Source organism: Erpetoichthys calabaricus, chromosome 15 (assembly GCF_900747795.2).
Source record: "Erpetoichthys calabaricus chromosome 15, fErpCal1.3, whole genome shotgun sequence".
Lineage (NCBI taxonomy): Eukaryota > Metazoa > Chordata > Cladistia > Polypteriformes > Polypteridae > Erpetoichthys > Erpetoichthys calabaricus.
In genome coordinates, this window is record NC_041408.2 from 55334692 (window position 1) to 55360901 (window position 26210).

The window sequence follows — 26210 nt, forward strand, 5'->3', positions numbered from 1 at the left end:
TTTAGATCGTAATTTACAAGTTATATAGCACTGTAATTATTACCTTTAATGACATTTCGGTGCTTAGGGTTTGGGTTTCGTCTTCGATGCTGTTCCAGTACAGCGACCGCCAAGCAGTTTGTAAAAGAGCGCATAAACTACAATACCCATAATGCCTTAAAAGTTGGACGCACCCGACTCACACGCGGGCACGCGCGCGCGCCTTGGGGGCGTTTCGCTGGCGGACGTCATTGACTGACAGGTGGCTGTCAGACTAACGCTCCACAGCCGAGCTAGCCACTTCGTTAGTGTGTAGCTTTTTCCCCCCTCTGTATTTTAGCGTACAGGCGGAGGTCGGAACGAGCGTTGCAGCGGCGACGTAAAGCCGTGCCAGCCCTCCGCAATCCTAACGCTATCACCCGGCCTGGCTATGGATGAGCAGGCGGGGCCCGGCGTCTTTTTTAACAATAATAATAATTCAGTTTTGGCCGGCGGCGCCAAAGGACCGGGGCCACAAGCCGAAGGAGGCGGAGGGGAAGCGGCCAGAGCTCAGTATAGTATTCCGGGGATTTTGCACTTCCTACAGCACGAATGGGCCCGATTCGAGTTGGAAAGGGCGCAGTGGGACGTGGAGCGGGCCGAGTTGCAGGTAAGAGCCGCTTGGGGCCACTTTTGTCCGTTATGGATAGGCTATTGTGTGTGTTGGATTTTTCATGAAATTTTCCGAGTGTCTCATGACAAGAAACAGGGCTTACTAAGAGGGGAGGGGTGGAGAGTGGGGTGAGACGATTTGTTTATAGACTAAAGTTTTTTTTTTCGTTCGAAATTTCTTGAGCGATCGCATGCACATCGAATAAAGCGTAATGCTTGTGGCAAAGTGTCGCCTAAGACTGGAAATTATCCGCCAATCACACGTCTGTCATACTTGAAGACTGTTCCTGCCGACGAAAGGTGACAGGAGCTGACACAGAGTCTTGGATAGTCACAGGCGACACCTTCGTGCTAGAAGTAGGGCCTGTGTGGCACCTGGTGGTGACTGAAATCGGCCTCGATGTGTGAAGAATCAGGCAGAGGAGGCGGCGCAAGGTAGGCACCACGTATAAGCGTAGAAAACCGGGCTGGTGTCGAACCGGAACAGAAAGCCACCAAGAAACCACGCAGTTCTTACTGTTCAGTAATCTTGCTTGCGACTGTGCATTCTGATAAACAAGCTATGCAAAATAATGGTCGATCGGATAATATTGCAAAAAGACGAATACATTTATTTCACCAGCGTCAGTCTGGCATTAAGGAAACAAGACAGCTAGACATTCCTGAACTGAATTTTGTTAATGTCTGTCTCTCGTGTCCGCAATTCAGGCCATTCTGTCTGCTTCGCTTAATCAGTGCTGGCATTCTTGATGTTATATCACCTTCAACACCCAGTATAACCAACAGCTTTGCACCTTGTCCCTGAATATGTTTGAATTGGGCTAAAGGCTCATTGGGGACTCCAAAAGGAGTTTCCCGAAGGCAGCGATTCATCATCTGCTGTGATCTGTCTCAGGAGTTTGTTTTAAAACCACAAGGTTGTTGGTTCAGTATATTCCACTTACTTGAAAGGTGACCAGTCCATTATCTGTCAAAACTCTCACTGTAAAGCCTTAAAAACAATTGTGTTTTAAGTGTTTTGTCTGTTATAGTCCATGTGGAATGGTGCTATATAAAATGACCTGTTGAGCACTACCAAGTATTTGTTGTGGTTTTCAAATGTATACTTCTGAAGTGCCTTGCAGTGGTGTTAATATGTGAAAGCCACTTTATAAAATCACAAGGTGGCAGTATCAGTCACCTCCTCTGAATCATTGTGCATTGAGTCAATCACCTACCTGTTTTCACATTGTAGAAATATGTAAACCATTATTTAGAGTATTTATAAATTGTCTTTCACTGGTGCTCACTTTTGAAGTTCACTGTATAATCACATGTTTATAGTATACTTCAACCTTCTCATGGTGCTTTCACATTACATCTGTAGATTGATGTTTACGTTTGAAAGGCATTATACAAAATGATAAGGTTGTATTATGGGTATACCACAGACTAATTGAGTGACTATGATTTCACTTGCTGTCTGCTGAACTTTAAAATTACCTTGATATGGTATAGTGTTCATAAGAATTACGTTTTGAAATCACTTTTTTTAATTTTGTCAGGCACATCTTGATGCACAGGTACAAGAAAACCTCCATATATGATATACCGTTCATCTCGTCTTAATGTCTAGTTATGCAAGATGTCAAGCTCTGTGGGGTTTCCCCTTATATTTGGCCCTTTAAACTGAAAACAAAATTAATGTTTTAGGCAATTTTTGCACAATATTTTGTGCAGGAAACAACAACCTTATGGAAAAGAATAAACCAATAGATGTTGATCAGAATGACTTGAAGTTGTTCTTGTCATGTCAGCCGACCCCACTCTCTAATTAGATACAAGGGACCAAAGTTACTCCTTTTCATAAAACTTGGGGAAAATGGGATTTGTAATATAGGCACGTGAAATGTTGTTTTATGCTATTTTGAGGTGGCTGATCAAGAAGATTATAATATTTTTGATATTTTATTTTTTACTGGTGGTCCTAGCCTCTAAGTGCCACTCCCAGATGGATAAAAATAACAAATTTAAAGCATAAATCATGTGGGGTATCATTTTAGACTATTTTAAGGTTAGTAATTATGAATATATTATTTTTTAATTTTCAATCTTTCCTAGGTACCTAGCCCTCTATGGAAGGTGAAAAATGACAAATTTCTACTACAGTTGAGAATGTTTAGGCTTTAAACATGTAAATTGAAGAATGTTTTAATGTTTCAATAATCTGCCGCAATTGTTCTTGTTTATTATGTACTTCCATCTTTACATTTGAAATGAATACCCAGCAGTAGGGTAGCTTATGCTAGTTAAGACTTTTTCTTTCTTTAAAAGTACAAAACTGTTCATTTAATTTTCATCACTCATGTACTGAACTTCCAGCATATGCGCTTTAGAAATGTAAAGAGAATTTAGTCCACCTTATGTGGGGTGGCTTTCAGTATTGAAAGGCACTCTATAAATTTACTAGGGAGATTCGCCCCCTGCTCGCTTCGCTTGCCAACCCCCGTGTTTGGTTAATCTGATATACAATGTACATTTTTTTTCTTTGGAATTGTTTCAATTTCATTATTTGCACTTTTACTTTAAAGCTTCATTAAAAACAATTTTGTTTGGAGACACATTGTGACAATGCCCGTAAGTGAATATTGTTTCTGTTTCTCTAATAAATAATCTGACTTTTTCTAATGTTTGTCCCAGTGATTTATCGATTGTCATAGCAAATGCTATTCTCACGGTAAACTGTAAACATTTTAATATGAATGGCATATCACAGTCTCCTCTGGTGTGTAATGTTATTTGCGGAATATATACATAACCTTTCTTTTTTGCCTGTTAAAATTTGCATCGCTTCTCCGTGATCATCAATATACACCTGACCGAATTGTGTATTCTTTGAGATTTAACTTGTTGTTGCTTTAACTGTTCCGGGACCACAGATTCTCATAGCGTATGGTCCATTATTGTGTAAATCCACGTTTTGTGCATTGAATGATGCAAATGCGAAAAGACTTTGTTGTTTACTCTTTGCCTTTTATTTCTGACCTTGATTTGTCCTGCTATTTTTTCAATTACACCTGGCTCTGATGATTAATCACCTTTTGTTTGAGGTAATGCGATCTTTTCTATCATTTCTTTGATACTGTAGCGAATGACATGATAAAGTGTCACAAAAGTTTTACTTGAACAATCGCCAACTTCCTAACCCCAAACACTACTTTCTACCACCCTCTCCAACGCCCCCCCCCCCCCTTACCGCATCAATCAATACCCCGCTATCAGTCTTCCGTGCTGTACTCCGCCCTCCCTCCATCGGACCTAACAGTCACTTAAAACCAAACAGCACTCAACCTGGCTGGGACGCTACAATACTTGTGGATTTAACTGCTTTCATATTCTGTACCTTTCTCTGCATGTGTATCGCACCATCGTTTGTTGGAGCCTTTCGAATTCCACTGCTTTCATAATCTTTTATCTGCTTTTTTCATGTTTCACTCTGGGGCGGAGGGCTGAATCCTCTTTTTTGTGTGTCTGTGTCGTCACCTATGGGCGCGTTGCCTCATTTCTTATTTACATTAGTTGAGCTCCTTTGTTTTTGAGCCGTGATGTGTTGTAGGCGCTTGTTTACGTTAGTTGAGCTTTGCTTTTGAGCCGTGAGACGTGGTGGGTTTGACTATGCTGTGGTTTGTGGATGTCTCGGGACTCCGTATATTGTGAGATTTGAATGTGGGGCGGGACGCCGAGACCTCTTGCGTTTGTCTGTGAGTACTCATATTATTGTATTACTGTAATGTGATGATTCACATATGCTGTGGAGTCCGGATCTCTGGGGGGTGTGCCTGCGGTGTGTTAAACGCGCGTTGTAGGCGCACGCACCTTCCGTACTATGTCACGTTTTACTATGCTGTGTAGTGTGGACAGTTAGGGTTCCGTATTGCCTGTGCTCGTTGCTTTATTTCGTATTTTATCTATGGGGCTTCTGTACCATCTCGGGGGTCTGCCTGCGGTGTGTTGGATGCGCGTTGTAGGCGCCCGCACCTTCCGTAATATGTCGGGTTTGACTATGGTGTACTGTGGATGGTTAGGGTTCCGTATTGCCTGTGCTCGTTGCTTTTTTTCGTATTTTATCTATGGGGCTTCTGTACCATTTCGGGGGTCTGCCTGCGGTGTGTTGGACGCGCGTTGTAGGCGCTCTGGGGCTTCTGTACCATCTCGGGGGGTCTGCCTGCGGTGTGTTGGATGCGCGTTGTAGGCGCCCACACCTTCCGTAATATGTCGGGTTTGACAATGGTGTACTGTGGACGGTTAGGGTTCCGTATTGTGTGTGCTCGTTGCTTTATTTCGTATTTCCGTTAGGTGAGCTGTCGGCGCCTGCGTACTATGTCTCCTGCGTCCATGGGCATGCCATGTACCTGCGTCCATATCCGGTTTACCATTCTCGGTTAGTAATATGGATAAGTCTTACAACTGACTTACTTTCTAGCTCCCATTGCATTACGGCTCAAACAACTGTGAACTTTGTGCAAATATTAAAGCAGTTATACTATACAGCTCCTGGAAAATGGATTCAGTTGGTGTTTTCTGTTAAAATGCACTGTATTGAATCACCACAGAATTGTGTGGATTTAGGTGAGTCTTTTCATCTGCCAGTGTTCATTCATGTTGTGGAAATACTGAAAATATTATGCAATACTTGGGTAAAAAAGGGAGCTAGAAGCTTCATGTGATAGAATTGAAATGAAGGAATAACCATAATAAAATTGTTACTTACCTAAACTTGATTTAAAATGGTTTTTGTCTTGGACGTTCACTGGATAAAGACATATTTTTCCTGGCTCAGTCCTTGCCTTTCACACACTGTGAGTCACTTCATTTTATCAGGGCTCATGTTGTGGAGCATATAGGCAATTGAATTGTTATGATTTATAAGATGCTTTGCATAAAAGAACCACATAAATAAATAATGTACAGTAAATGTTGAGTTATTTTCTGTTGGAGAGCTGGAAAAAAACAGACACCAGTTTTTGCCTGTTTATCGAATGCTTAAGATAAATGACAAATCCATCCATCCATTATCGAACCCGCTATATCCTAACTACAAGGTCACGGGGGTCTGCTGGAGCCAATCCCAGCCAACACAGGGCTCAAGGCAGGGCACACGCACACACTAGGGACAATTTAGGATCACCAATGCACCTAACCTACATGTCTTTGGACTGTTGGAGGAAACCGGAGCACCCGGAGGAAACCATGACAAATCCTGTAGATTTTTATACCTCTACTAGACAAAGAGCCCGTTTCGACAATGTAAGATGAAACGGGCACGAGTTTGTGTCAGCAGTGTATGAAGAACAAATGATAAGTAACAAAGAAGTTGTTTTGTAATGATTGTTGTCTGCTTTACTCATTACTGTACAGGCTTGCACTGTTGGTTGATGAATTTTCCAATTCTATATTATAATAGATACAATATGGAATAGTAATAAGTATAAGCACCACAAACCTGATATAGGTGTATTGAATGAATGCGTAATTGAATCAGAATACGTAATTAGGCCTTGAGCTGTAGTCGAAATCGCCTTTCAGGCCTCTAAAGCTTTAATCGAAGTCGCCTTTCTCTTTGAATTTTTGCGGCCGTAAATCCGCCATCTGCCACGATGTTGGGGTTGGATGTCGGCCCTGTAAGGTTTTTCGGGCAGCTGCGCAGAAGGGGACTGCGCATTCGGCTTCGGACGGACATGAGTGAGTGAGTGAGTGAGTGAGTGAGTGAGGAGGCAGGCGAATTATGTATTAAGATTATCGATAAGGCTAGAAATAATTGTTTAATGCTTTAAGTAAGTTTTTGAATATATGTTAGTGTGCCCTCCCTTATTTTTTCTTGTAATTTTGATAAATATAGGCATTCTTGCAGCATCTGAAATCTTACCTTTTATAATTGTGTTTAGTAAGATGCTAGTTCAATGTACAAACAAGGCCGATAACCTACAGTATTTAATGGTGATACCAATATATTCATTAAAGGAATATTCCATCCAAAAATCTTTTACATTTTTTTTGTTATGTTACCCCATGTAGTTCATAGTGATGGCTGAGAAAAAAATGTTATCTCTTGTTTTCATGCAGAATGAGAGAAAACCGTTTATGATATAATAGAATGTAATGGTGACCTGTTCTTTCCAGCGGCAAATAATGTGGAAAAATGTTTGTGGAAAAATTTAAAAATTTCATGTTACTTGGGGCACATAATTCATGTCTGTTATCCAGTCAAATCCTCAAAATGTGGATAACACAAGCATTTTTTGCTAAAATCTTTTTTAATACTGCTGGAAAAATCAGTGTAGAATGTAAACAATTGTGTGTCCAGCAGTTTAAAGTTTGCTCCATGAATTAACCAGTTTCAGTGCTAATAATTGCATTGTGCAAAAGTCATTCCACATAGAGTGCTGCATTAAAGCCACACCGTGACAAAATAACCACAATAACAATGCAATTATAATAATTCAAACAATAAGTTTATACTTGGCATGTATTAAAGTATCATTCAGCACACAAATCCACAGTCGGGCTCTGTTGGGAGGCTGACAATAAAAGAAATGAGCACGGATGTTAGATGAAGTGCCGTCGGCACTCAGGCTGTTGTCTTCTCTAAGTATGTGATGTGGAATGGTACAGAGAGGAGGAGGTACTCCCAACAAGTCTAGGGTCCAGCCTGTGTGTAGTCTCTTCATGCCAGGATGTTGTTAAACTTTTATAAATTTAGGATAATATTGTTTGGTATGTTAAGCTAGTGTCTAACGAGTTGTTTCACCAACCCTTTTCTAGAAATCTGTACAAAAAGAATTTTCTTATCGTTTTTCCTGGCAAACCCTAAGGTTTATATAACACATGAATGAAAACAAAAAAGGAAAAATGAGAATTGTAAAATGGTGATAAGAGAAATAAGGAAGAAATAGAAAATACACTATATTAAAAATATTTCATATGCAGGTTAATTGTATGATTGCAGAGCTTGATAAATACCCAGTTGTGACACAATGAATACTGTATCTTAAATTCTGCCTACAATGTAACTATTCTTGCAGGTTGTAAAGTTGAAGTTTTGGGACAACTTGATTTTTAACTAACCAAATATCTAACACTTGGACTAAAAGAGGTTGTTCAGTTTGTAACTTTTTCTGTATCCTCGAAGCAATCACTGTTGTGTCTCACAGTGTAACAAATTATTGGGGGCAACTGGCTTAAACTCTACTATGTTAAACAATTTTTCTTCCTAAAACACAAGGGAAGGGGCAAAAACCAGTCCAAAAAAACACATAATATGGGTAATACTTTAATACATACAACTTTTACAATTGTTTTTGCCACTCCAGCCCCATCTAATATGTTTTTTACAGTTTTCCCACATTTGCATGATGACTCCATATAATCACTGTCATTTGCTGTGGCCATTGTTTGGTTGACTGCAAAACTTGCATTCATCATTAACTATGCACTACCATCAGAACAGCAGCCCACACCTATTCAGTCAACTGATTTACAAACAATTCGAAAATTGAAATTTCATGGGTATGAAATGTAAATGCTTACCTCAAATGTATCATGTGGCTTTCAGATGTGACACCAGTCAACCAAATGTAACCAAATGCCACATGTCTGCATTCTGTGATTGATGATTAATCTCTCTGGAGATGGTTTGTGAATGAGTTTATTTAGGTAGCTGACAGGCTGACTAATATTAGCTGAAATGTTTCACTAGCACACTAGTTTAGACACATACATTGATGGTTCTCGAAACATAGTCCTTTGATCACTTGTGGTTCGTAAGATGATAGTAGTAGTATTGGAGCTAAGTGAATTTTAAACTGCTCAGATACGTCACTCCATAATATAAGCATTATTTACTTTGTCATTAATTTATAACAATCGGGCTGCAGGCTGACATCCTCACTACTAAATGAACTCGAGTCAATGTGAAATGGATCTAATGATACTACTGTGAAGAACACTATTTGATTTTCTTGTAGACGGTGACTGTAGTGATTCATTAACTTTACATGCGGGAGTACGTGGAGAAAACTCGGAATGAGGCATTGGGTTTAATGAACAAGAACAAATTAAAACTTTATTAATGAACAAAAAGAAAGCAGTATTCATGCCTCAAGTTTTCTTTAGTAGTTGGTGAGAAATGAAATATATATTACAAGCAAAACTATAACATGACTTAATTTACTAATATTTACTAATATTTTTTGCTTTTTGATTTGTAACTTTTACTCCAAAATCTAGAATTCTGTCTGTGGTACAGCTAACACTTGCTTATGCTTACCAGTGATATGTCCTGTTAAAATGATCACCACTTTTATTTACTACTAACCCGCTACGCCGCATAATTATTTATTGATGGGTGAACACTTCCTGAAAGACACAGTTGTCCAAATGGGGTGGGTTTGAGGATACGACTGTGAGTGAATGAAAAGATGGAATTCTGGAGAGAGCAACATTCAGTCCGTGACTGAAAACTGGTTTTGGCAGATACATGCATATCTTTTTGAAAGTTTGTCCCTGTGCCTTATTAATTGTCATTGCAAAGACCAATGTAACAGGAAATTGTCTGTGTGTAAAAGGCAAATTTGAATCAGAAGGGGTCAGGGAAATCTGGGGAATATGGACAGTTTGTGAGGTAGCAGCTGCGATTGTTTTACACTCTAGTACATTGCAGTGAATGCTGGAAACAGTCAGTCTAGTGCCTTTACAGAGACTTCTTGCTGGCATGAGGTTTCTGAGAAGCATGACGACTGAACCAATTCTAAGTTTGAGTTTATGCGGAGGCATGCAAGTGGGAGTAAGACTGCTAAGAAATTCTTCGGGGAATGAAAGTTGATGTGCGGTATCGTCTGTGACGATGGAGTCAACACTGGTGAAAGTTACTTCGTCGGTAGGCATAAGTTTCAGTACCTGTTCATTAAGGTGTAGCGAGTCTTCGTTGGTGACGCTTAATATAGCTCGCATACTGAGTTGTTCCGGAGTTACAGTTGAGAAGTCGATGTCGCCACATAGTTGTTGAACGGGATCAGAAATAAAAGGAAAACAATGTGAAGGTAATGTTGCAGGTGTTCCGTTTTTCCCGTCTTGCGAAATCTTGTTCGTGAGGAAGAACTGTCATATTTGTCGTCAGTGTAAGTTCATGCATGTGACGCCACAAAGGTTGCTTGTTAATGCAACCAGCGACAATAGTGCTAGAGTTGGCGAGCGGGGCTCTGTCGTGCGTACCCCATGACACGGGAGGAGGGTTAGAGTTGGCGGGTGGGGCTCTGTCGTGCATATCCCATGAGCTTAGAGTTGGTGGGCGGGGCTCTGTGAGTTGGCGGGCGTGGCTTTGTCTTGAGTGCGTCTTGCTTGCCATGGACTTGGGTGCGTCTTGCTTGCCATGGTTTGGTCTCTGTCTTGCGTGCCATGGTCGGCTGCTTAGTGAATTGTTGGTGGGCGGGGCTCTGTCTTGCATGCATCTTGCTTGCCATGGACTTAGTGAATTATATATAGTGGCATTTAGGTTTAGTTTAGTGTACTGACTGTTGGGTCTGTCCTAACTCATTTTTTCCATGCACAGCTAGACAATATTGTAAAGCTAATCATATGTCGCTGTCCAAAATTGTTACAAAAGTGTTTGTTCTTTCACATTTTGGAGACCAGTTATGCAGTGATATCTGTAAATCAGTTTGGCCTTCAGTGATTTAGTTAAAGTTGTAAGTTGTAAACATGAGAAATAAGTATGTTGTTCCAGTGGGTGACTTCATATAATATAAGATGCAAGCAAGGCTGATGTGTTTTTGTTTTAGGTTCATTGCATTTTGCTGTGTAAGAGTATTGGATCATATAATCAAGTGGGAAGGACTACTGGAAAACCAGGCAAAGATGGACACTTTTAAGAGTTTTTTTTTCACTTTATGGCCTAATTGTATACATTATAATTTTACATTAGAATAAATATTTTATTAAAAAAAATTGTGAAATACAGGTCAGGTCAGAGCATGCACTGGTACAGCACGTTGACGCACCCACCACACAACAAAACAATTGAGGAAAAACACAGAGGTTCTGCCTTCACTCTGCACAGTACTCATAGTACCAGTGTACATACCGGCCATGATATCCAGCAACTTCTGGGGGATCCCGCAAACTCTTAGGATGTCCCACAGGGTATATCAATCAACTGAGTTGAACGCTTTACGAAAATTGACAAAGGTTGCTAGGAAACATTGACGATATTTGCGTTTTTGCGTGATGAGAACCCTCAGTGCCAAGATGTGGTTGATGGTACACTTTTTCTTAGGCGTAAAACCAGACTGCTCTGGTGGCTGGTTGTGAGCAAGTTATCATGGATCCTATTGAGGGTGACTCTAGCAAGGACCTTACCCAGCACATAGAACAGTGTTATCCCCCTATAGTTGCTGCCTTCCAGGTGATCACCCTTCCCTTTCCAGATAGGGACGACAAGTCCCATTTTCCAGTCAGTTGGGATGATGCCCATCTCCCAGATAGAAGCAAAGATTGCTTGCAATGGCAGGAGGACAGCCTTACCATCAGCCTGGAGAGGTTTACCACAGATCCCTGCAGTCTTTCCTACCCATAGGTGGTTCACCACCTGTACAATCTCTGTGAGATTGGGTGGTTCAAAGCTAATTGGAGGATTACCCTTAAGAACTGTGGACCCAGAGATGTCCAATGTCCTAGCTGAAGGATCAGCTTTAAACAGCTGCTCAAAGTAGCCAACCCAGCAGGTCACAACTGCAGTGTCCTCCGTAATGACTGTTCCATCACCTGTCGTGACTGTGACTCTCCAAAGAACAGACTTGGATGTGTGTAATGCTTCAGTTCTTCTGTAAGCAGGACGTTGGTCACTAGACCATAGATGGTGTGTCACTTCCTGATAGATTCCTCTAACAAACACCTCCTTATCTATTCTTGAAGCCCTTGCAGTCGTCCTTCTCCGTTCCTGGTACAGACCAGAATTGCCATCAAGCCATGTGCTGAGACTCTCTGTGATATCCGGGGTGCTCTATAAGATGAAATACCTCCTTCTGTGAAATACTGGCAACTCCAAGTACAATTTTGGAATATTATGTTACCAATGTTTTGAAGTTTGAGTTGTACAGGCAATTATTTATACATGTCCTTTTATTTCTGTTTTTTTTTTCCCTCGGTTTTAACAAAGGCACAGTGCATAGTTGAGTCTATGTTTACAGAGTATTTACAAAGTTCCTTGTCATTCCTGGTATACTTTTAAGTTTTTGGACCATGAATTTGTGATTTTTCCCTACAGATATGCAACAGTAAGCTAGGGAAAATCACTGCAGTTTTATAGACTAAAACTAAGGATCCTTCTATAAAGAAGCACAAGGACAGACATTGTCTGTCACATGGAAATATGAGGGCCTAGCCTTTCAGCGTCTCATCTTTTTTCTGTGTAGACAATTAAATATTAAAGATTGGTATGACAGCAGGAGATAAGTATAAGTGAATATATGAGGGCAGGAACACTTGCATGCCCAAATCATGTACACCATGTGATTTGTAATGTTATGTTTGTGTGTTTACTAAGTTATAAGTTGTTTTATTATAGTTTGTTACAGAAGTGTAAGCTCTTCTGACAGAACACTGTTCCTGATGAAAGTGACAATTTTATCATTGGTGGAAAGTGTCTGGGACTCACGTATGGAAGGGGTAACCCTGTATCTTCTCACTAGTATATCTATACATCTTGTGATATTTAGGAGTAAGAACTGTTGTCAATAAATATGCCATCATCTGTTGGAAAGCAGGGTAATTGCACAATGCCAATAGAGACTGATGTGGCAAAATAAATCACTTGAAAGCTGCCAAATGTGAAAAAAATTTGCTAATCAGCTGTCTAATGTATGTGGTTTCACACTTCAGTTTTCCACAGTTTTGGTGGAGTGTTGAGTCAAAGTGAGAGAAGAATAAAATAAATGGTTGCAATGTTCTGAAAACAGTAAGGTCCTGGAAATTTTATATTTGGTTATTTTAATATGATGGAGCAGTGCTCAAGTGCATTCACCAGCTAGGTCACTGTATCTTTCTTCATGTGTGTGTTTTGCGATTTCTCAGTTTATCTCATTTCTTTGTTTAGATTTTATTATGAGACTTAAAATCGGACCTTACTTTTATTCTATGTTAATTAGTGTGCCCTAATTTTAATTCTTATTTATTTTGTCTTTTTTCTCCTTCTTCATCATTTAAAGCACTTTGAGCTACATTATTTGTATGAAAATGTGCTATATAAATAAATGTTGTTGTGAAGCTGATCATGAGTTATTATGAGTGTATGGCACATGATAGAGGGTTGACTGCCTAATACCCAGTGCTTGGTTAGTCTCTGTTACTCTGCAAACCTGTAGTGGAAGTGAGAAAACTGATTAATGAATGACTGTTATAATTATAAAAGGTAAACATCAAGAAAACATGGTCAAAATCTGTACAGACATACACATTGTTTTACAGAAGCAAACAGGATATTCATATAATAATGGAATAGTGAAATAAGTGGGTTCAGGAAGTGAATGGCTTAATTTGTGTGGATTTGCATCCTGCAATTTTTAAGACAATAATGGTATTTGTTTTTGTTGTGCAATTTTAGAAGCCTTTAGAGCTTATTAATACATTTATTTGCATATACAGTACTGTACATATACTGTACAGCTGATACAAAAAAATTAAAATGCCATTTACCTTATATGTATGTATATAAATAAAACATACATTAATAAGTCATGTTAATGATTAATAATACATACAGATTAATTTTCATTTATTATTTTTACAATTGATATGGTATGAAAACAACAGAGTAGAGGAAAAGAAAACCTCTCTGAAGTTGAATCCTATAGAAAATGAAGCTCTGGAGGCCTGTGGTCATCAGTATTTTAAGAATACAAAGCTTTGTTGACATAGACCAAAGGGCTGCCTAGGTTCTTCTAGGCATTCTACATTTGTTTTATCTAAGTCACTGCCATGGAATCATGGAAGTCTGATGATGCTGGAATCGATGTTAAGACATGTTCTTTCAAACTGATGACACATTACATGTAACAGTGGTTGCCAGAGTAGGATCCTGGGAAAGAAACAGAGAAAAAAAAGGTGAATAAATTTAATTTCACATTTTAATGACTACCATATGCATATTATGTTATGAACAGTCACTGCAGCTGTGCTAAGCAAATTCTAAACGAAAATAATTTCAGCATTTAACTACTTAAACTACCAATTTAACTACCTTTTTAAAGAAGAGTTAATAATACTTAGGAAAAAGCCATATTGAATAAGTATTTTTTTAGTATCTTTTTCAAATGTTTTAAAACGTGTGCTTGTTTGACACAGCTGTTGGTAAAACATTTGACATATTTGGTGCATAAAAACAAAAGTCTCCTTCTCCTGACCTTTCCTACTTCACTCAAAGTATATTGATAACTCTAGCTATTGAAAATCAGAGAAAATGGTTTAGGGCATTTACGAACAAGCATTCTGAAAAACTTTACTTATTTAAATTTAGTAGCTGGTTAATATTTCATAACAGCATTTAGGGTGGAATGCTGAACCTCGTTTGTTCTCAACCGCTACATTCTTGTTCCACCACCTACAGTACATTAATGTACAGTTCTAATAGAGGATGATATCAGAGATGTCATTTAAGACACCTTAATATCTTCTGTAGTGTTAACTTAAAAAATCAAATGCACATGTCCAATTGTCATTCATTTGTTTTGTGGACTATTTTTTGTTCAACATTAAAATCCCAGTAACTAAGTAACTAGGTTACAAAAAATGTTTTTTTTTTTTTTTTTTTTAAATTGCAAAGTCTTTGCCAGATGGTCAGTATCCAAATCAGTGTAACATTTTGGGTTCATACTTGAATACAAGGATGACATTTCAAACTTTAGGTTTTTAGTGTACTGAAATTACAAGATTAATGTCAGTCAGTCAGTCATTTTCCAACCCGCTATATCCTAACACAGGGTCACGGGGGTCTGCTGGAGTCAATCCCAGCCAACACAGGGTTTGAAATAAAGATTGATGCTGTATGATTATCTTCATATTATTCCTTGGCTCCGCGGCTTCAAAAAAAAAGGGCCAGGTTAATTTAAATCCGTATAACCGTGTCATTCTCCATGGGCGCCATTGCACGACCGCGGGGAATTAATGAGATAATTGGAGTGAGTCACACCTGCATGTGTGGGTGCGATCGATCTCAATTGCTTCATTGGCTTCCTTTGATGTGTGATTAAGGCGCTGCGCCCATGGAGGTACGGGTGGTTGTGTATATATACGGGTCGGCAGCAGGAAGGGGGATAGATGTATCGAGGAAAAGAGAAAGATAATGGAGGATTAAGGATAGGAAAGAGCAGTCCTAGCAGGCCACCTGTAAGGAGGAGATAGCACGAGCTGGGGCCCCACGAAGGAGTGTTTGTTTGTAGCACTCTAGGGGCTAGTTCGCCCCACTGAATGTTCTGTTGAAGTGGGATGAGCAAGGCAGGTGTCCTCTTGAGGGATCTGAGGAGCGACTACGTGAGCGCAAAGGATGAAGGGAGGAGAGCCGACCTCGGAGGGTCTGGCAGTGATGTCTGTAAGGAAGCCAAGATGGAGGTCGGCCGAAAGGAGCTTGTTGCTGTTGGGTCTCCGGCGGCTACGGGAGCAATGGGTGAGCTGAGGAGAATGAGAGACAAGAGGTGGGCTGTGATCATAATAAGAGAGACTGCATTTTAACTTCTGATTTTAACCTCGGATTTTAATGGATTTATTTATTGATTGTTTTTATCCCCACTTTGTACTTGTTTTATGGAATATTTATTGAAACTACAATGCACTGCACTAATTATAGAGTGATAAAAATGCAGGTATAACAGACAGTAACTTTGTATAATGTTAACATTTACTCCCCCGGGTGGAATTGAATAGTCGCATAGTGTGGGGAAGGAATGATCTCCTCAGTCTGTCAGTGGAGCAGGACAGTGACAGCAGTCTGTCGCTGAAGCTGCTCCTGTGTCTGGAGATGATACTGTTCAGTGGATGCTGTGGATTCTCCATGATTGACAGGATCCTGCTCAGTGCCCGCCGCTCTGCCACAGATGTCAAACTGTCCAGCTCCGTGCCTACAATAGAGCCTGCCTTCCTCACCAGTTTGTCCAGGCGTGAGGCATCCCTCTTCTTTATGCTGCCTCCCCAGCACACCACCGCGTAGAAGAGGGCGCTTACCACAACCGTCTGATAGAACATCTGCAGCATCTTATTGCAGATGTTGAAGGACGCCTTCTAAGAATGTATAGTCAGCTCTGTTCTCTCTTGCACAGAGCATCAGTATTGGCAGTCCAGTCCAATTTATCATCCAGCTGCACTTCCAGATATTTATAGGTCTACACCCTCTGCATACAGTCACCTCTGATGATCACGGGGTCCGCGAGGAGCCTGGGCCTCCTAAAATCCACCACCAGCTCTTTGGTTTTGCTGGTGTTCAGTTGTAGGTGGTTTGAGTCGCACCATTTAACAAAGTCCTTAATTAGGTTCCTATACTCCTCCTCCTGCCCACTCCTGATGCAGCCCACGATAGCAGTGTCATCAGCGAACTTTTGCATGTGGTAGAACTCCGAGTTGTATTGGAAGTCCGATGTATATAGGCTGAACAGGACTGGAGAAAGTACAGTCCCCTGCGGCGCTCCTGTGCTGCTGACCACAATGTCAGACCTGCAGTTCCCGAGACGCATATACTGAGGTATGTCTGTAAGATAGTCTACGATCCATGCCACCAGGTATGAATCTACTCCCATCTCTCTCAGCTTGTCCCTGAGGAGTAGAGGTTGGATGGTGTTGAAGGCGCTAGAGAAGTCCAGAAACATAATTCTTACTGCACCACTGCCTCTGTCGAAGTGGGAGAGGGATTGGTGTAGCATGTACATGATGGTATTCTCCGCTCCCACCTTCTCCTGGTATTCTCCTGGTATTGATTAGAGTTTGAATGAATCCTGGAGTAAAACTCTTTGTGATCAGTATTTGCCATATGTGCAACTCTGACCTTTTCTAGAAATGCCACTGAAATAATCCACATTTTCTGTTTGAGATGATTTGTTGGTAGAAATTACTTATTAAGATTAGACAGAGAAATGGTTCCATACATAAGGTGATCAAGCAACAGGGTTACTGTGTCCATGTCAGTGAAATTGGTTTGAAAAAGTAATAGTTTCAGATGCATAACATGTTTTTTTTAACTAAACAAATGTATTCTGAAACCTGCATAATCAAATTCAAATTTTTTTTGGTGCTCCAGAGCCCATTGTAGCAGATCAAGGTGCAAATCAGGAAATACCGTAGATATAGCTCCAGTCCATCACAGGACACACATGCATAAACACACCCACCTTTACCTACACTGAGGCCAATTTAAATTTGCAAATCCATTCATCAGAGAAACTTTGTAAATATTCATTGTTCTTCATATAGCCAAAACATTATTTTCTATTTATTTTTCTGTTCCCTTAGGTATCTGTTTTCGCCTATAAAGTATTCCATAATTCCAAGATAAGGCAGAAGTTCGCCGGGTTCTCAAATACATTCAGCATATCATTTGCACTGCTTATGGTACTTTTTTCTTTTGGATTATATATCTGACTTTCAGTAGTACTGTCTGTACTGTTTACATTGCTAAAATATTTTTTATATTGTTTCTGAATGGAGTTTAGTAGAGATAAGTAAATGTAGAGCTTGGAGTATGAATGGTAGAACTACCTAGCAAGGGTGTCAAACTCAATGTCATTGACGGACAAAAATAATTCTTTATGTACTGAATACCAGCCAGACTATATCAACAAACAGCTACAGACTACTGCATCACAGATAACACAGCTTCAAAATATCTATAGCAAATAATTGGATTAAAACTAAACAGACACTTTTATTTATACAGTGTATTTCTGTTATTGAATGGCACACAGCACACCCTTTTCTAATTTCTGTGTGACTGTGTGTTGTGCAAAGTACCGGCATACTATCTATCACCTTTGCTTCTTGCCTTATACCCAGTGCTGCTGGGATAATCACTACTTTATGACCTTAAACTGGGCAAATTAAATTTACCCTTCAGCACATGCAAGATTAAATGTATATCTATAACATCTGCTCAGTTCTGGTCACTTGATTTGCATGCAACACACATGCTTAACCTCTTACTCACTAGCTGTCACTAAACAACCAGAGCATACATGTGTATGATTGTACTGACTGCAGCAGGCAACTTCTTTGCAAAATAAAGCAGTAATTATTGTGAAATATCATTGTGGGAATAAGCTTCTGTACATCTGAGCTTATCACAATCATATATTCTGCCTCATATATCTGTTGAAACTAGCTTCTCATACCAGCTTTTCTTTTCTTGAACATTGCAGCAAGTTAGGAAAACTACAATCAGTTGCAGGACTGAAATCATGAATGAGTGGAAAAAACATCAGTACCTGACCCACCATCAGCATTTTTGCTGCCCTAGATTAAGCTGTAAATGGTTGCAAAATAAACTAAGGAAAAAAATACATGTATATCAAAAATCTGCATCTGTGTTGAAATTGTGATGTAAAATAAGTTAAATAGCAGACTTGCTAAAAGGAAAGGCCTTCATCTGAAGAAAACAAATAAAGGATGTTAAGCATAATGAGTGCCTCTGTGAAGTTACATCCTGGCATTTGCAAGACCACCTGTAAAGCACTCAATGTAGGTGTTATGAGCAGTGCATAAAGTAGAGCATAAGTAACAGTCTGGACATGGTCAAGAATTTGGAGCTGAAGCAATGTGTACCCATTTACTCCTGCATTAATGTGTATTAAGATTGAAATGCACCACATTGAAAAATAATTAAACAAATAACAGGTGTAAATGTGCTGCTGATGGAGCACACAAACCAAACGTAGGGTTGGTCTGAAACGAATGATCCCATTTAACATGAGTGGAAATACAAATATGCTTTCAATGCACATAAAACATTCAAGTCAACAAACAAGAAAAAAGAATAATGCAGTGCAGTGGTAGCAGTCCGGTAAGCTGCTGAATTGGCCAACCCTGACACCTGTGCGGCATTAAAAAAAAGTGAGCGTAGTGGTAGCAGCAGTATGGGTCTAGCTACATCTTCTTTATAAAACTATCACATATTTGGCATTACATGAAACCCCTACAGTTCTTTATGGCAGTGTGCCATGTGTCTTCCTCTAACGTTTTCTTGTTGGGTCATTATGAGCATCTAGTTTCCAATCTACCATTTTAGTCGTTGCCATGAGCTGTGTGGATAAACATGTGTGGACACTTCAGGCTCATTTTAAAGGCTGGTATAAAATATTTGCAGATAGAATTTTATGTGAAAAAACACATTAAAGGGAGTCTTTGAGAAAACTTGGTCATAATCTATATAACATGTTCTGAATATAGAGGAAGCAGGCCATATTAAATAAGTCCAAGCACTGTATCTGACCTGTGGGCCTTGTGTTTGATACCCCTGGCTAGTGCTGAGTGGTATACTGGTTCATACCGAAAACCGTTTTTTATTTTTGTCATGACATAGATTTTTCTTATACCGCAACACCGGTCTAAATTGCCTAAACAACATTCGGAAACTGTTTAACGGGGACCTTTTTCACTGCTACACTGCTAAACACATGCTACGGAATACATGTGTTAGTGGAGGTGTTGCGTGGGGGCTCTTTTTCACTGCTACACTGCTAAACACATGCAGTGGGGAGGTATTTCGTGGTCAAAATGGACAGAGAACATTCCCAAAACTGAAGCTGTAGCAGACAATAAAGTTGAACATGATGACACAGAAGAACTTCTGCTGGAAAAAGGAGCCGTGTCTGTTTTCTGGAGATATCTTGGATTTAAAAGGTCGGATGTGGACCATTATGTTCAAATGTGTGAATACTGTTTCTATACTACTGGATAATATTGCAAGCCAAGTTGTACTTGTTTTATTTTTTTCTATACTGTGTAATGTACCTGGGTACTGTGTAATAGTGTGATGACATGTTGACTTTATTCTCAACATTTCCACTTTAATCTCTACACTTATGACGAGAATAAAGTCGACATGTTGACTTTAGTCTCGTAATTTATTAAAGTAGAACTTCGTAAACTAAAATTCCATCTTAAAATGAATATTTAATTTACTAGATTTTCTCAAACCCCATCATAAGTTATGTAGCACATTAAATGCTTTGTGTTAAGTGTTCCCGGAGCCATGTTAATCGCTACTGCTTCTTAAACTGACTTTCTCTTGCACTATGGGGAGGCGCTGGCAGCACACAGAATACATTAATTTCATGATATCCCTGCTCCCTGAATATTTAGAATGCTAAGATAAATACTTGATATAATTTTCATGATGAAATGCATTAAAGCATGTATTAAGCATGTGGGGGCACGGTGGCGTGGAGGTTGCACTGCTGCCTCGCAGCAATGGGGTCCTGGGTGTTCCTTGGTTTGAATTTGCATGTTTTTCTTGTGGGTTTACTCGGCGTTCTTCAGTTTCCTTTCAAAGTCATGTAGGATGTGGGGTTTTGTTATGCTATATTAACCCTGCTAGTGTATGTGTTGCTCGTATTCACCCTGCGATGTGCTGGCGCAACGTTCAGGATTTCCTCCTGCCTCCCACACAATGCTTGCTGGGATGGGCGCAACCCTGAATGGACGACATAATTAAACATGTATAACGAAGATTTTGTTTTTTTTTTAAGTTCTGAACACTCTGTGGTCTAAGTTTATAACTAGTTTTAATTTCACAAAGATGTTTATTGTGTGGTGATTGGTTATGTGGAGAACGAAAAAGGAAAGATAGGAACTAGGGGTTTGGTACGTCAGATAGAGACTGCACGCATGCAATAAAGAAAAGCCTGCTCAGAAGAACATCCATTGAATTCTGTGTTTGTGTCTCCGAACACCAGATCACGAACCCAACATTTACACAATATTTCAGTTAAACCTGTGCGATACCCATTCATACATCCAGTTTTTTGGAGCCTCGTCACACCTGCCATAAAGTTCTCTACGCTGAACGTAGACCTGGGGACCCCTTACTGCAAGGGAGCCGCACTACCGCCCCGCTACCATGCATGTTTAAAACTTAATTATTGCATTTCATCCTGAAAATGATATCAAGTATTTATCTTAGCATTCTAGATGTTCAGAGAGCAGGCATATCATGAAGTGAATGTATTCTGTGCGGCGATCGCTGCTTGCTCCTCCTCTTAGTGTAGAGGAAATCAGTTTAAGAAGTGCATAGCGATTAACAACTGGGTCGGGGAACACTTCACACAAAGCATTTAATGTGCTACATTAACTTATGACAGGGTTTAAGAAAATCTAGTAAATTAAACATTGATTTTAATATGAAGTTTAGTTTACAACATTCTTCTTTAATTACAAAGTAAATTATGAGAATAAAGTGGAAATGTCGAGAATAAAGTCAACATATCGACTTTATTCTCGACATATAGTTTGTTTTTCTTCCCTGTGTCCGTATTTTTTTCTTCTTCACTGTGGCCCCAATATGCTTCCGTAGGGCTATACCACAAATAGCATTATAAATGCAAGTTGCAGTTTTATTATATATGTATATAGCTTAGCTTGAAGCAAGGTCCATATTAATGCAGTTTGCCTTAATGATGGTTCAGTTGCTAAAGATGTCATCACCAAGTTGCACTTGTTTTATTTTATTTTATTTTTATTTGGTGAATACTGTACTGTGTAATGCACCTGGGCTTGAAGTCTTGAAGTAATAGTATTATTACTGGAAGTTGCACTATTATTTATTTCATTGTTATTATTTACAGTATTAGTTTAAATATTATGCAGTTTAATGATGGTAAAGTTGTTTTAAAAAGTCATTTTAACGTGTCAGTGGACAGAGATTGTTAACATTAACAGAAAGTGTAGTTGGTTTACAAAAAATATTTACTCTTTATTCCTTTTCTAAGACATGTTCAGTGCGTTACAACTTTTGACAAGCACCTCTGGATATTTTACTAGGTCTAAATGCCTCTTTGGATGGTTGAAAATATGTTGTCAAAATTTTAGTTTAAGTTGTTTGCAAAGTTTGTTCAATAAAAAGGTTCTATATTTTGACTGCAACTGTCATGCAGTGTGATTCGTTCTCTTTATTAGTGCCACCCCCTTGAAAACTATCACTTTATGGGGCCATGCAAACCTGTATTGATATTTGTGTGCACATTAAAATGTTTTTTTGTACAATGTACAATTCTCATGACAGTGGAATAGGTTATTCTTAGCCAGTCTACTGCAGTAATTGCAGTGGAAAATGTGGTTAACATCCAATCATGCATGGGAATATAATACCGTCCAATACCGTGAAACCGGTATGATTTTGAAAAATACCGTGATATAGAATTTTGGTCATACCGCCCAGCACTACCCCTGGCCTATAGAGCATTTGACATTTCAGATTCTTAAATAATCTCTCTAGTTCAATGGAGACAAATCTGTTGTTTTTCTAACTAAAAGCTTTTTTTAAAATGTGTATCTGCTTGTCTTTGTAACAGACACATCCCTGAGCATGAACATTTCTGCTTTAACTAAACAAACATTCTTATATAGTAAAGTCAGAAAGGCACATTCATCTACGCAAATCTCATTATAGAAATGACAAAAAACCTGTGAAATCTTTTGTACACCGCTTTTTTCAGGTCTTCAGCGGCTTCTGTTCCCAGTTGGCAGATTGTCCTATGTATGTAAATTAGTAGAACATTTGATCATTCACTTAAGAACAAATTTGAATTTATAAGCTGAATTTTTGTTCCAAGTAACATAAAATATCAAATATGCAAATCACTCAAAAATAGTTTCTGCTTAGATAGTTAGGGTGAAGAAGGTTTTTTTAGTTGTTGTCTACCATCTTGTATGCTACATAGGTTAATGTTTCTCTGTCTTTTCTGTAATGAGCAAAATTATTAAATAATTCTGATTTAGAAAGTACCATCTGTTATCTCAGAATTAAAGCAGTGTCTGGTATTATCAAGTTTTCACAACCATCCTTAACTTGCTTTCTTAATGTGTCTCAGTACAAATCTGTAAAAGGTATAATGTAGGCTCAGTCCTCCTCAAAATTCCAAAGCCACTATTTCAAACTAAAGTCTCAGAAATCAAAAATATACACATTTTTATTATTTGCATTTACCTAAATATAGAAATTTCTCCTTTTCATTACTGTCCATACTCCTTTATTGTCTTTTGTCAAAGAAGGGGTGAGAATTTCTGGAATGGGATCTGTAGGCACATTCTGAAAAGTGCTATTACCTTCAAAATTCATCTCAAGGCTGTTGATCTGCCTGGTTATTGAGAAAATGCATTAACATATATTTTAGCTGTATGTTGACAAAGAAAATGACTGTTGTATTTTGAGGGTGTGTTTCTGCGGTATGTGACATTTGTGTAGGATGGACAAAGATTCCATTTTCAAGGTGTTATTTTATTAAAATGTTTTCACTGTCTTTGTACTGCATGAAGCATTTTTAAAAATACAGGTTTAAAATGTTTTTTGAAAGTGAAAATTGGTTTTAGCATGAGTGCCAGGATAATCTTTACTCTTTATTTAAGAAGTGAGTTGGGAAAATACTGTAAAGGAATGAAAAAAGGCATTTTGTTCTGTTTATTGTTACTTTACCTTTCCACATTTGTGGATAGATTGATTTGTATTTTACTCTCTATTTCATGTCTTTCAACGAACCATTTTGTATTATTTGCGTATTAATTTACAGTAGACTCCAGCGAAGTCGCGCTTCAGGGTTCGCGGACTCAGTCGTTAGTGGATTTTTCCTTAGAACCTAACTATTAATTGTTAGCGGAAAGCGCATATATCCTCCGCAATTTTTTATGGCTTTTTTTGTGGCAATACTGTGCTATAGAGAGAACAGAAAGCAACCGCTGAGGGAAACACGGTTTGGGATGGTGAAAGTAGCCAATCTGAGAGTGCTATTCATTTCTCCTTGCTGCTGATTGACTGCTGCCCTGTGACGCATCTCCAGGTGAGTGGGTTTACCACCGCTGAGGGAAACGCGGTTTGGGATGGTGAAAGTAGCCAAGCCAAGAGTGTTATTCATTTCTCCTTGCTGCTGATTGACTGCTGCCCTGTGACACATCTCCAGGTGAGTGGGTTTACCACCGCTGAGGGAAACGCAGTTTGGGATGGTGAAAGTAGCCAATCCGAGAGTGTTGTTCATTTCTCCTTGCTGCTGATTGACTGGTGCCTTGTGACGCGTCTCCAGCTGAGTGTCCTCGTGTTTTCCATTTTGTTATTGTATTCATTTTGTTATTCTTAAACGCACAAGATGTCGCCGAAATGCCCTGCACCCCCTAAGGCTTCTGGCACTGAGCCTAAGCGCCAGAAGAAGTTTAAAACACTCCAGGAGAATGTTGAACTACTGGATTTGCTCCGGGAACTAAAAAGTTTTGCTGCAGTAGCGCGCCACTATGGCATTAATGAAAGCACCGAAAGCTGCATAAAGAAGAACGAAGCAGCGATCTGGAGTACCGTATCTGTACGTTTCTGTGATAGTGCCAAAAAGATAATGACTGTAAGGAATAAAGATATTGTCAGGATGGAATCTGCCTTGGCATTGTGGATCACTGACTGCAGGAAGAAGAACATCCCCTTGGACGGTAACATCATCCGTGAGAAAGCACGGAAATTTTACCAGCAGTTCGCTACAGGAGACAACGTAGCAACTTCCCATCACAATGTTCCTGAAACCTATAAAGAAAAGCCAGTGCGAAATCCCACCGGAAGAAGACCCGTCCAAAGATACGACTTCTGAAGAGCTTGAAGAAGAGGCGCCACCCGAGGAGTTTTAAATCCTCTGCATCGTACTGCGCAACTACTTCATCATCATCATCATCATCATCAATATCATTCATCATTGGTGAGTACCCGTACATTTTACTGTATTTTAAGTAAATGAAATTATTATGAATTTACTCATAACAAAGAAAATGACAGCACATACCAAAGAAAACGTGCTTGCATGAATTACAGTACGTATAGCGGTAACATCGGTATTTTACATTCTAGCACCGCGGGAGACATAGCAGTACGGTACTGTACAGTATACAGGATTACCTTTACATTCTGTTTTTAGGTAATGTATTGAGGTCATTTTTTAGGTAATGTATTAATGTATTAAGCTGAGTTTGCACCGAAATTAAAGTGCTTTAGAGGCATATTGTATTTAGGGTTTAAACTATAAAAACAGGCATTTAAAAGGCATTTTTTAACCACATCCAAAAGTTGCGGTTTTTCACAATTCACGGGTGCTCTAGGAATGTAACCCCCGTGAATTTTGGGGGTGTACTGTACTTTCTTTATATAGACAAAATATTACTTTTTTTTAGACTAGCGTGATATACAGTAGCTAATCTGGTAGTAATACAGTAGCTAATCTGTTAGTAGAGTTGACAGTAGTACAGTTTTTGTTAGATTTGCAAACTCTGAAATTTCTAGTCCATGGTTACTTGTCACTAGGTATGAAGCAAAACTTATATAGAATTTAGTGATACAGAAAAACTGTCAATATGAAATGTGTCCTTGTTTTTGTGTACTGTATGACATTACCATGTAACTGAAATGAAACAAAGCGGGAAATAGAAAATTTCTTTTGTTGAAAGCAGGGGATTTAAAAAACTGATTGAAAAATTAGAACCGAAGTATAACATGCCAAACTGTGGCTGCACTTTGGTAGAACCGTCACTCACCGGCTGTATAATGATGTGAAAGTGAAAGCACAACATAGACATTGCTACTTACGTGACATCACACACTTAATTTAGTAAGTCACATCAATAGATGAGTTCAGCGAATGGCAACATTGTTTCATAAATGCTCCTCTTTATCCTCAGGATTGTTTTGAAATTGTGCACTGCTGGGACCGCCAAAGCACAAACTTATGGTATTGTAACGGTTCTCATGCTACACTTCATCCCTACCAGCAAGTTGTAGTTTCTGCTAAAAGCCGTCGTGAATGTGAGAACGAGTGCTGAGAAATCAATAAACCTTTCACTTATACTGAAATAGCAGTAGACTACAGGAAGGAATTGTCCAACAGTGAATTTTACATTGCTCTCAACAGCAGTCCTCTAGCATTATGGAGAGATAAATCTTCCATATTCCCTGTGTTTCCTTTTCGTGTCAAATCAGATGCCTGTCCCTGCTATGTCTGTACCCAGTGAGGGAATTTCTCGACTGCAGAGGATATTGTCACAGTTGAGAGGCCGCACCTTCATGTATAACTTTATAAGTACTTCATAGATTCAGTCAGACCCTAAAGTTAACAGGTCAGTAGCACATTCTTGCAGGAAGTAAACTGACTGCCATTGTTGATATTGAGCAAGTTTAATGTTAACTCAGAAAACAAAAAGACAAATTTAATTTTTGAAGGCTTTGCACTGTAGTGCCATTTTATTATGTTTCTGTAGTGCAAATATTTTATAATAATATTTTTATCATTATATTAATAAAAAAGAAAAGCTTCCAAAAGATATGTTAAAACTTTTAT

General features: G+C 39.1%; 1 protein-coding gene across 3 annotated transcripts in view; it reads left to right on the forward strand.

Moving 5' to 3' along the window:
* The first annotated feature begins 242 nt into the window (after positions 1–242).
* Positions 243–26210, forward strand: part of strn (striatin, calmodulin binding protein) — a 178616-nt gene continuing 152648 nt past the window's right edge. For 2 of the 3 annotated variants that reach the window (XM_028821086.2, XM_051919381.1), the window contains exon 1: positions 244–628. In XM_028821086.2, coding sequence (XP_028676919.1) covers positions 410–628 — 219 coding nt within the window. In that variant the 5' untranslated portion in view covers positions 244–409. Of the gene's footprint in view, positions 629–26210 lie in introns of all 3 variants that reach the window. The other variant, XM_051919382.1, reaches the window with a different exon arrangement.